This window comes from Carettochelys insculpta, chromosome 17 (genome assembly GCF_033958435.1).
Source record: "Carettochelys insculpta isolate YL-2023 chromosome 17, ASM3395843v1, whole genome shotgun sequence".
Taxonomy (NCBI): Eukaryota; Metazoa; Chordata; order Testudines; family Carettochelyidae; genus Carettochelys; species Carettochelys insculpta.
The window spans coordinates 14,406,638-14,419,565 of NC_134153.1; the positions used below are offsets into that span (position 1 = coordinate 14,406,638).

Consider the following 12,928-nt stretch of genomic DNA (forward strand, 5'->3'; position numbering starts at 1 on the left):
TGTAAAGTGAAATTATTTATGAAACTCAGGCTTGCAGAAGTTGAGACAAGAGGCTGCAGTAGATAAACCACAATACAGGGAGGAAAAGGTGAGAAATTAAAATTAAAATCCAGTTGGATCCACTTCCTGCACCTTCTTGCCCAGAGAACTGTGCAGACAACACTCTGCCCCCTCATCCATGAGAGCTTAAGTAGAACCAGTGAGAAACTAAAGTCGGCTGGAAGCAGGCAGTTGTAGCATTTATTTGGACACTGATGACCTTATCAGATGACCCGATAGTTTTTATGTGGACATTCTCTCCCCCTGCTGATTTTCTGTCCAATTCATTTCCATCTCCTCTCTCAGTGTTGTCTTAGCCTAATTCCACTTACCCTCCATACACTTCCTCCCTCTCTTCTCTACTTTCTTATCCCCTCTTCTTGCAGTATGTTGTGCCTTTTCCTTTCCTTTCTCTCTATTTTTTAGGTAACCACTTCCCAACAATATCTCCTCGTCCTCTTCTTCCTCCTCCTCATAATAATAAGACTAATAATAAAAGCAAGTCATAATCCTGGAACATAACAGACTATAAAATTATGTTATATGTCCTCCTTCCATTCTATATCCATTTTTTCTATACAGGCTGTAAGCTCTCATTCGGGCAAGGACTATGCCTTGCTATATGGAGTACATTGTCTAGAAAAATGCAGCACAGATCTCAGTTGGGGCCCCTTAGCACTACTATACCATAAATAGTACCTAATAATAATATGGACAATTTTGTATAGCAAGCAAAACTTCACATTTTGTCAGATTTTTTTAAAATGAAAAATCTGCCTTTATGACAATTTCTTTTTGTTGCAGCAAAAGTCAACTTTCTGCAACTGACAAAGTTGTTTTTTTAAAAAAGCACCCTCAACCCAAAAGTTGTTTCTTAGTATTAAAACAAAACAAAAAAGAAAAAAGCAGCCATCCTAATGAGACTTGAACAATTATTACATTGTAGTTACAAGATTGGAAGACAAAATAATGGCTCAGATATGAAGTGGAAAACACAAGTATACTTACCACAGATCCATACTTGTAGATGCACATTATTTCTATACCTAATTTACAGAAAACCAAATGTCATACTTTTGTCTTCATTTTTTGGCATTATTCACCATTGTGTTACTTCAATTTCACGCTTGTGTAAGCATTTTTGAGTTACATTGCTGTAAAACTGAACTCATAAATTGGGCCCTTTATTGTTTTACAATTAGAGTTGCAGCATATTGTCAAAAGTTATACAATCAACATTTTGAAGAACTGACTCTTACCTCAATGAATTTTAATAGTACATACCAGTTATGCATAAGCATCATACAAAAGTAATCTTGCTTCTTTATGTATTTTATCATAAGAAGAGGTTAGATAGATGGCTTTCAGGGATGGTCTAGAAAATGCTTGGTCCTGCCATGAGGGCAGGGGGCTGGACTCGATGGCCTCTCGAGGTCCCTTCCAGTCCTACTCTTCTATGATTCTATGATCATCTCTGTCCCTTATATCTCTTACTTTGTCCTATAGCAACTTAATAAAATTCAACATTGGTGGTTTAATACATTATTCTAAATTTTCACTTTTAATTATATAGTCTCAACAATATTTAATGATTTTATGTACTAATTGTTCAGATAAACCGTGCTTGTACTAGCAAGTACATTTAGAAAATCTGGCCTTCTTTCACAATAGCCTGCAGAGCATCTACACACAAAACTCACTCTTTCTAAAGGAAACTGAAAGAACACTGTGCCACTTTTGAAAGCACTTCTCTGAAAGAAAATGAGTATCGACACTCCATGGGCTGCTCTTTTGAAAGAGAAGTCTGCCATGGTGCTGGCCAGCTGGGGTACAGAGGTGCCCTGGCCAACACGGCTCTATGGTCTCAGCGTCTGGCTGTCTTTAAAGCCGCACGGACCCAGAAAACCTATGGCAGGAAGCTGAGAACATGCTGGCAGCAAAGCCATGAGCTGCTTGCAGCAGCTCACTCCCTCACATCCACCCCAAAGAGCATCAGAGCAACATAGCAGGCAGCCAGCCGACTCAGAATCCTCAGGGCCTCCCATCAGAGCCCTTACAGGGCTCGCAGGAGCCTGGCCAGCCCCGGAAAAAAGGCACCATCCTGGATGGAGTCAGAGCTCTGGGACCTCCTAGGACTATGGAAGGAGGAGGAGGTCCTGAGAGACATGGGTGGCAAGCAGCAGAATCCAGCCGCCTTCGCCTGCCTCACCACCAGACTGGCTGCCCAGGAACAGCCTGTCTGGATCAAGTAGCAGGTCCAGAGCAAAGTCAAAGAGCTCAGCCAGGGTTACGCCAAGACCTGGGATGAAGCTGGCTGGTCAGGGGCAGGTTCTGCAACCTGCCTCTACTACTGGGAACTGATGCAGCATTTTAAGAGTAGATCTTCCCTTACTTGCCTGGATAACTTCGAAGTCCCTTTACTCCTCAAAATTTTGAGGAGTAAAGGGACTTCGAAGTTACCCAGGCACTTTGAAGTACCGGCAGATGAGCCGTGGCTACACGGGAACCAGCACTTTGAAGTTTAACACTTCAGAGTTGCGGCGGGCTGGAATTTGGTTAATAAAGTGCTGCATATGCACCACAGCACTTCATTAATAAATTCCCAACACCCTACTTACCATCCTCACTTCGAAGTAGGGAGGTAGTGTAGACAAGCCCATGAAAAAGTAATGTTCTGCAGTTGAATCATCAGAGGAAAGCTCTGTAAGCCTTGCTTCCCACTCCAGCAATGAGTTACCATCCACCAGCTCTCAGCTTCATAGTTTCTCTCCCTGACATCATTGTAATAGAAATATGGAGACAGTACAGATTCTGTCATCCACTAGGTCTGACACTCCTCCCTGCCATGTTGATGTTGGGAGAAAGACTTCAAAGCATCTGTTGGGCAACTGTAGTAATTCCTCATGCTCCATCCCCAGTATTCCTTGTAGAAGTGAAGAAGCAAAATGTCATTGTCCACAATGATTCTATCAAAGCGTAGTGAAAATTTAGAGAAAAAAAAACCCATTCATTTTTTATCAGCAAAAAAGTTATAAACTTGTGAGCAAATCTATATTCAGAATTCAAATTTTTGCTATAGAAGACAATAAGGTGTATCATACTACCTTCTTAGGGCTTAATCCAGTAGGTGTTAATTTGACAAAAGTCCCATTGGAGTCAATGGGAATTTTGAATGAGTTGCGACTTTAGGATTAGCCCTGCAATATATACCTGTTTGTCTATTAGAACAAAACAAAGTTATGATATTTTAAAATATTTCCTGGTTTTGCTTTTTCCAATGGAACAATGCCAAAAGAACCATTCTGAAATGACTTGCATGGTGTCAAGTATCGGAGGCGTAGCCGTGTTAGTCTGGATCTGTAACAGCAACGAAGGGTCCTGTGGCACCTTATAGACTAACAGAAAAGTTTTGAGCATGAGCTTTCGTGATGAAGTGAGTCTGCGCTCATGAAAGCTCATGCTCAAAACTTTTCTGTTAGTCTATAAGGTGCCACAGGACCCTTCGTTGCTATTCTGAAATGAGTCACTATTGGTAGCTCTAAGTGGTCCTGCATTAAAAAGCACAACTACCATTCTAGACTAAAATTGATGGTTGTACCCAGCAGTTCACCAGTCAGAAAGCTCAATAAACGAGTATTTCTGATTTTAGGAAGTCTGGATTATAGTCTATTTGGTATCGGGCCAGCAGGCTTCGTACCTGACTCTGTGTGACTCTCTGAACCAGTGACATGTCCCTGCTGCTCCTAGACAGAGGAATGGCCCTGCTTGCCTAAAGCCAACAGCTGTGTTAATCACTTCAGAAGGTGATGGATGCCCCACTTCTGATTTAATCTTGGAGGAAGGTCTGTGTAGATGTGATAGAACTCCTCAGTATTCCTGCAGACATTCTGGTTGGTTTGAGAAAGTCCTGTTTTATTGGAGAACCTCTATTCACATTCTCAGACCTTGAGCTCTGCTCTTAAAAGTTAAATAAATAGGGTTCTGTTCCACAGTTAGTATGCAATTACCATGTGGATCTGCATCCATGAGAGTGAAAATAGGAATATGACATGTATCCCACAACTTTCTGACTAGAAGTCTTGTGTTCAGATCTGGTACTCCTTTTCCCTAAGGGCACATAAAATAAAATCATAAGTTTTGGAATTACATAAAACAAAGTCTGGCTAGACAGGAATACTTAGATAGGAATTTTTGTCCTGCAGTTATTGTATGAGGTAAAGATGGTTGCCCCTATTCTCGCTCCTAGGACAGTACAAACCAGTATGGCAGATGTCTTGTATTATAGGCATCATGGTTGTAGGAGGGGGAAGAAAGGGGTAACAGGTTTGCAACCACGCATAAATAGATGTCTGTATTAAGCCATGCCCACTATACAAAAACCTGTGCTCTCTCATTTTAATGGCATAAAAAGAACATGTAGGCCATGTCTACACGAGCCCCAAACTTCGAAATGGCCACGAAAAGGAGCCCCGTCTGGACGAGAAGTGTGGTGGCGAGCCGCGTCAATTTCGAAGTCCTGCTGCCACCCACATGCTAATGAAGCGCTGAATATGTATTTCAGCGCTTCATTAGTAAACTTCGAAATGGCCATTTGCGTGGCCATTTCGAAGTTTGGGGCACGTGTAGACGTAGACGTAGGGTGGCTGGATTAGGGCACATGTACTGTACATATACTGCAAAAGTTGTATCAATGTGCGTGTTTCTGAGTGGTGGGAGTGCAGTAAACTATGTTCCTTATAGTAGCCAGAATTTTTACCTTTGTTCTTTCATTATAAACCCAAGAAAAACCTCAAAGAAACAAACAAAAAAAGCCTCAGCAACAGCTACTGTTACCTACCTTCTGAATGATTTGATTTCAGGGGACATACTCTGTACTTGATTTTATACTATAGCTTTTTGAGTCAAGCTTTTTTAGTGTTCTTAATCTTTTTTTTTAAAATGTATTTAAGACCATATGTTAAAATCATGAGGGTTAACCAGCAGTCTGGGAGTAAAAGGGTTAACCTCCTTAGCCAGGTGGGGTTGGCCTATAGGAATGTAGGTAAGAATTGAATTTTGGCTTCTCCCTCTTTTGTTCTTTGTTCTTTTTTTCTTCTTCTTTCCAGCCATGAGGGAGAAAGACACAGAATATCTCCCTCCAAGAACAGGCCCTCCAATCTTTTGTAAGTAGGGTAAAGTTTAGATAGATCCATTAGGCTTTATTGTTTTATGGTTTGGGAAGTAGGGTCTGATGTCTGTGCACTTTTTAGAAATGTTCTTTTACTCTTCTTGTAACTAAGTTCTAGGCCCATGGTGGAAACTTTCCCATGTGTTTTACTTTGTGACTCTTCCATTTAGTCATGAGGCTTGCAACACGAATATTGTTGTAATAATAAAAGGGTTTTTTTTTCTTTTTATTAACTTGGTATTGGTTAATGTTTGTGTCCTGGTTTTTACTTTTGGGGCTGAGATTTCCCAAGTAGTCTCTCCCTGGTTTCCTTATTATTACTTGGGTGGTGGCAGTGAATTTTATCCCCAAAAGCTAAGTTTTTTAGGATTTTGGGGGGGAAGTTTATACCAAAACCTGGTAAATAAGGTTTTGGAGGTGCTTTTGCTGGCCCCCACTTCTGCATTTATGTTGCTAGAGTGGGGAAGGAGCCATGGCCTAAATAAATGCCAAGATAAATGCAGAAGTGGGGGCCAGCAAAAGCACCTCCAAAACCTTATTTACCAGGTTTTGGTATAAACTTCCCCCCCAAAATCCTAAAAAACTTAGCTTTTGGGGATAAAATTCACTGCCACCACCCAAGTAATAATAAGGAAACCAGGGAGAGACTACTTGGGAAATCTCAGCCCCAAAAGTAAAAACCAGGACACAAACGTTAACCAATACCAAGTTAATAAAAAGAAAAAAAAAACCTTTTATTATTACAACAATATTCGTGTTGCAAGCCTCATGACTAAATGGAAGAGTCACAAAGTAAAACACATGGGAAAGTTTCCACCATGGGCCTAGAACTTAGTTACAAGAAGAGTAAAAGAACATTTCTAAAAAGTGCACAGACATCAGACCCTACTTCCCAAACCATAAAACAATAAAGCCTAATGGATCTATCTAAACTTTACCCTACTTACAAAAGATTGGAGGGCCTGTTCTTGGAGGGAGATATTCTGTGTCTTTCTCCCTCATGGCTGGAGAAAGAAAGGACAGAGAACAGAAGAGGAAGAAGCCAAAATTCAATTCTTACCTACATTCCTATAGGCCAACCCCACCTGGCTAAGGAGGTTAACCCTTTTACTCCCAGACTGCTGGCTAACCCTCATAATTATAACACCATATCAAAATTGTCACAATTATTATTATTCATTATTATTCCAGTACTCTGTCACTCTGAGAATAGATGGATTTGTGCAGTCTCAAAAAGCCTTAATCCATGAATTATTAATTTGATCAACTGTAATACTTTTTAAAAACACAGTATATGGTGTTATAGGTTGCTTGCATGTTTTTAAAAAATACTAAACTACATAGTCCACATTCCATTCTGTTATACTGCAGAATTAAGTGTACTAATTACAACCTTATTTGACTGTTCTGGAAAAGAAGATTACAAAATGTGTATATGTAAATATGTATAAGAACAAAAATGCACTTTAGTCTTAAACATGATTCTATTTTTCTCCATTTTTGTGGTTCTATGTTAATAAAAATGGAGGAAAATGTTGGGAGTTAAACATGTCTTACCTTAATTTTAGTATATGCAATGATATTTTTGAAAATTACCACATTGTTACTATATTATGAAAATTCCTAGTTGTAAAAGCGCAATGTGAAATGTCAGATGCATACCGTAATCATTATACAAGGACACAATTTATTGCAGAAGTCATCATCCAGGAGTCTCTGAAAGGTTGCATCTTTTTCTACAATTAGGATAAATTTTGCATCTGTTATCACATCTTTGATATTAAGGCTTATTACATGTAAAATGAAATTTGTGGCATTCTGTTACATTAACTAAAAAACAAATGCTCTAACATATGTGTTTTCAAGCCAAAGGCAGTGCTCATAACTCAGTTTCAGAGCCAAGAAATAGAGAAAAAATATAAAAACATTGTTTAACTTGGAATATTCTTTGTTTATACTATTTTTTAAAATCTATAACTAGACTTTTGCTTAAAGGATACTTCTAATTCCTTGAACATTAGATGGCACAAAGACTGCCTAAAACAACAAAAATTAAAGTAATTGTTTTAAATAGAGAAGGTGATGTATTTTAAAATTACATTAGGTAATGAAGGTCAAAATTACATCCTAACCCACCATTCATTTTTTATATACAACACAGGCTGTCTCATCTGCCATACTTTATGAAGATTGTAATTTTAAAAATTATGTGTTACATATGTTACATAACACAAAACATCTTCAAGTTGTGCACATTTATATTCATAAGACAATCTGTTGAAATTGTATATCCTATTTTTATCCATGTATTATTCTTGTATGTGAGGTTAGAAATATGAAATATGAATCTGTTTTCAATTCTAAATGTGCTAATGAAGGCTATTAGTGATATTTTAGGAACTTACTGACTCAATACTTGAACCAATAGTTTAGCCCAAACTGAAGTTGGTCCAAGACAGACATGTGACCATGCCATCTGGCACAGGGATCCATTTTGAATCTAGTATTTTTCCATGTGGATAAGGAGACTAAACAAAGAATTCCCACCTGGGGAAAAGTCTATTTAAGGAATGTAAAGAACTCGGTCTTTTGTTTTCAGCTGGCTTTTGAAATTGCCTCCCCACCTAAGAGGGTATATATGAAGAGACCTGGAAACAAGGAACTGTTGGAAAAGGATAAAAGCAAATCTGCTGTGCCTGGTTCAGAAAAAAAATCAGCTGTGACCTGAGATAAGAACAGAAGTTTGGGGTAAGAATTTTCTTAGTGTATTAGAAGTAGCTAGTGTCTTTTAGTAACAGAGGTAGCCATGTTAGTCTGTACTCCAACAATACAAAACAGCAGAAATATAGCACTTTAAAGACTAACAAAATGATTTATTCAGTGATGAGCTTTCGTGGGACAGACCTACTTCATCAGATCAATCTCATTTCCAATACAGACTGACATTTATAAGTACAGAGGACTAAAAAAACATTTTTTTTTTGCAGTAAAAACTGACAAATCAAGTACCTAGGACTGAAGTAGGTGGCAGAGACTGGGGGACATTAAGTGTCCTGCCTGAGATAATTACAAGCATCAAAGGAAAGGAAGCAGGCCTTGTAATGCATGAGGTAATTGATGTCTCTGTGAATACGTGTTAATGTGTCAAATTTGAATATGAATTCCAATACACAACTTTCTCACTATAATTGGTTTTGAAATTCTCTTTGTTCTAGAACACAGATCCTCAGGTCTTTAACAGAATGACCCACTCCACTGACGTGTTCACTGACCGGCTTATGTATATTGAGAAACCTGATGTCTGCTCTGTGCCCATTTATTCTTTGGTGAAGGTTTTGTCCAGTCTGTCCAATGAACATAGTGGCAGGGCATTGTTGGCATATAATGGTATATATAATGTTGCTCAAAGTTCATGAGAATGTGCCCTTGATCTTGTAAGTAACATCGTTAGGTTCAGCGATGGTATCCCCAGAATAAAGGTGTGAACAAAATTGGCAGCAGGGTTTGTTGCAAGGAGAAGTTCCAGGATTAGTATTACTGTGGTGTAACCTGTGATTGCTAGTGAGAATCTTAGGTTAGGAAGTTGTCTATAGGAGAGGACAGGCCTGTCACCTAGGGCCTTCTGGAGTGTAGCTTCATGATCTAGAATAGGTTGTAGGTTTTTAATGATGCTTTGCAGTGGTTTGAGTTGGGGCTATAGGTGATGAGAAGAGGTGTTCTGTTATTGATCTTCTGGGGCCTATCTTGAAGTAGCTGGTTTCTGGGTATTCATCTGATCCTGTCAACCTGTTTTGTTACTTCTCTCAGAGGGCAATTAAGTTTTATAAATGCATGGTAGAGGTCTTGAAGTTTTCGGTCTCTGTCAGTAGGATCAGAGCGGATGCGATTGTATCTAAGGGCTTGACTATAAATGATGGATCATGTGGTGTGTGCTAGATGGAAGCTGGAGGCATGTAGGTAAGTGTAGCAGATGAGACTGAGATTTCTGCTGTTTTGTTTTGCTAGTGTCTTTTGTTTATTTTAACTCAGTAACTTAGTTTGATTTGTCTGTTTTCATTTGCAACCTCTTAAATCCTACTTTTTATACTCAATAAAACTGTTGATCATTAAGCCCAGTGTAAATAATTTTTACCTGGGGGTGTGGGGGAGCAACCAATGTATGTATCTCTTGTTCATGGATAAAGATGACAGACACTATTATAAGCTTTCTCTGTGTAACACTTTTATGCAGGGTAAGATGGATTTATTTAAGGTTTTGGTTCCTTTTGTGGGGGTTGGGCTCCTGGGTGCTGTCAACAGCCTTATTGCTGAGCACTCCTGGAGCTGAGCCGGTTCAGGGTCTGTGTTGCTCTGCAGCGTGTGGGGGAGATGGTAACTCCAATTCCATGCCTTGTTTGGGAGAGACCAGAGCCTCTGGCCTAACAGGGCAGATAACCGGGCATCAGTGGTTTGATCAGCACACCAGCGGCAGTGATCCTTGCAAAGCTGTGTGCTTGGATTGCTGCTCAGAAGAAATTCAAATGCCATGCACAGATAAGTTTTATGCTTCTTTGGTGAGAGAATTTGCACGTCTTAGTGCCCATAAAAGTACTTATTCTGCACATGGATGGAAAAGATTAGTGGAAACTTTGACTGAGGGATGCGGATGCCTGAAGCGGATGTCTGTGGTCTAACCCATCATACTCCCCTGAATAATGAGCTCAGTTTTGTGGACTCAAGGTGGTTTCTTATGGAACAAAGGGCTTTTCACAGAAGAAAACCCCTTTGTAGACAAGCCCTTTACCTGCTTTGCAGACATACTCTACCCTCTACAACCTGCTGTGAAGCAAAGGTGTATAGGAATCCTATTACTACCATGAGGTATCTTTCAAAAACATCTGATCCTACTTATATGCAGGATGACCCATCAGACAGTCACTACACAGAGATGCAGCTCTCCATTTTCTTTTGTGTTTTAACCAGCAGGAAAAACCATTATGTGTGAAACTGCAAGTTTAAAGCAGATTTTAAAATGTAATTAAGCATTTGTTAAAGATATTTACAAAAGACCTTCAAACTCCTACTTTTGACAACTTTTATTTGGAGGGTTTTTTTTAAATTTATTACTCTTTGGTAACAGATCAGTTAAGATATGGTAATGCTTATTTCACATTTTAGATTTGGATTTAGCTCAGTCTGGCAAACATATGAATGAAATAGCAGGAAACGGAAGAACTTGGCAAAAAAAAAAGTCTGCAGATACTCATGTGTAGTCTGCTTTACTTTCTTACTGCTGTATCATCTTGAAAAAACAGAGCTTCTATTTAGGGATCTTAAGGTAGTGCACAGATTTTCAAAATCAGAGCCCAACTATTGGTGTTGGAGCTTGAAATTCTGGCTCTTTAATTTCTCTTCACCTCAGTTTTCTCAACACTAGAATGAGGTTGATGACTGAAGCCTTTCTGCAAAGACCTGAAAATCTGCAGATATCCACTTTATATCCCTAGGTATCTGCAGCTGCAGATGTGGATGCACATTATTTATGGTTAATTTTTGCAGATAGGTATGCCAATACAAACCTTTGTTATGTATAACCCTGCAAATTTGTGGATATCCAGGGATGTGGATATTTTTGTAGATGTGGATGTGGATATCAATTTTATGTCCATGCAGGCCTCTATCTTTCTGATGTCTGTAGCAGCTAAATGGGACAATTATGAACAACTCTTTATAATACGTGAGACCCTATTGTTATAAGCCATAATGTGGCACAATACTTGGATATGAGTGAGATGAATGTTTTCATATGAACTGATGGAAATCACTAGTGCCCCCAATGAACTCTGTAGGTTTTCATTGGTGTAAAACTTGTGTAAGTGGGAAAAGAATTGGGTCTTTAAATAAATTCCTGACACTGAATATCTGGCTTTTATTGTATGTACTTTGACTAACACAGATCATAGCGACGTGCCCATTGGAGGGAAAAGTACACCCAGAGGAAAGGGTGAGAATACTGCAAAGAGATTTTTTTCCTCGAACTCTGCCAGAAACACACATGACCATGTTCACGTGCCCAGGACACTCAAATTCAGATCACTGCTTGGGCAGAGCAATGTCACAGAGAGCCTCAACCACAAATTAAATGTCTTCCTCTGCAGAATTTCCATAGTGGAAGGCAATATGAGCCCAGTTTGATCTTTCTAAGAGGTAAGTTATTCTATTGGATTCTATAGCTGACCCCCAAATTTACTGAATATAAAGCATAGAGAGATTACATTCAAAAGTATATGGAGGTGCTGATTTTACGGTTCTTTCTCTGCATAACTTTCGCTGTATTCCTTTTGAGTATGTACTGTTTGCAGAAAGTAGCAAGAGTTTAAAAGTACAGTAACATCTAAGTTTGCCACAAGCACAAATGTACCTATGTTAATAAATTAGGTCACAACAAATATAGGAAATCATACAAACAGACATAAAATGTTAATATTATTGAACATACCGTTGCAGTGCATGTACAATTCACTTTTGTGCCATCTTCCTCAGTATAACTTAAATTACCAGCAATGCAACCTTTTGTTGTAGACACCTGGGGAGGGAAAATTTGTGTACTTTGGATAGGAAAAGATGAAGTCAGCTACAGAAGACTTCTGACAAGAAAAAAAGCTCTTACGGGCTATCATCGTCATCATAAACATACAGATTTTTTTTTAGTTCATTCATCCTACATGAGCAAACATACATACTAAGAGGGTAAAAGTCACAGATTTCAAGGCAGTAAATAAATATAAAATTTGAAAGGATACCATGTTCCACTGTTATACATGTTAAACACTGAACTCAGGAAACCACTTAAGCACAAATTATTGAATTGAGGTTTTAGATTCTAAGGCTGAAATCCTCCTTTACTGAATTCAGTGGCAAAATACACATCAACTTCAATGAAGCCAGCATTTCACCTCAAGCTTTAGTGTATCTGAAAGTGTTATAAAATGCTAAATAAACAATATCTTTTATTTAAGAAAATTACAATTTTAATATTTGCTACATACATACTTCCTACCAGTCCTTTTCTTACTTTTTCAGTTGTTCATATAATACAATATATATGATTTAATAATAATAATAATAATAATAATAATAATAATAAACTACTTACTATATGTAGACTTCTTCTAGATATCTTAAGCATGCAGGAAATGTCATTGACTATATTGTCCACAACACTTTGTCTACCAAATAGTAGTGTATCACTGTAATATATATCTCTATCAAGATAAAATATTATAAACTAATTTTAATACAATACTGATTGAATCACAGGATTTTAAGATTGTAAAAGAACATGAATAATTAACATGAAAAGTCAGTCTGAAACATTTTACATAGAAAAATGTTATGGTAGGTAGCAAATTTAATAGCTAGATTTCTTATACATAAAAAATTCTTTAAAATAGATTTTTGATTCTTAATTAGAGAAATGCAGTCTATTACCTTTTGGTTGCATATGTATTGTCCTGCACCATCTTATAGATTACAGATAATACTTTAAGAATTAGAGCTGGAAAATAAAATACATTGTAATAATATTTTAAACGTATCCAGTAGTAAGCTATCGAATAAATAAACTAAATTGTATTATAAATGAAAAACAATATCATAGGCTCTTAGATATTATTTTTAACAATTTAACCATTGTAGCTTGTACCCCAGTTTCAAAATTGTGTGCATAAATGTGTGTGCATT

At 37.9% G+C, this 12,928-nt stretch overlaps 1 protein-coding gene across 5 annotated transcripts in view; it reads right to left on the reverse strand.

The window, feature by feature from the left end:
• SPO11 (SPO11 initiator of meiotic double strand breaks) overlaps window positions 1-12,928 on the reverse strand; it is a 63,237-nt gene that overhangs the window by 1,978 nt on the left and 48,331 nt on the right. For 3 of the 5 annotated variants that reach the window (XM_075011487.1, XM_075011486.1, XM_075011490.1), the window contains 7 exons: window positions 12,677-12,743; window positions 12,342-12,450; window positions 11,685-11,771; window positions 7,207-7,243; window positions 6,869-6,978; window positions 4,047-4,146; window positions 1,048-1,085 (listed from right to left, as the gene is read on the reverse strand). In XM_075011487.1, coding sequence (XP_074867588.1) covers window positions 1,048-1,085; window positions 4,047-4,146; window positions 6,869-6,978; window positions 7,207-7,243; window positions 11,685-11,771; window positions 12,342-12,450; window positions 12,677-12,743 — 548 coding nt within the window. The remainder of the gene's footprint in view (window positions 1-1,047; window positions 1,086-4,046; window positions 4,147-6,868; window positions 6,979-7,206; window positions 7,244-11,684; window positions 11,772-12,341; window positions 12,451-12,676; window positions 12,744-12,928) is intronic. The other 2 variants (XM_075011489.1, XM_075011488.1) reach the window with 2 other exon arrangements.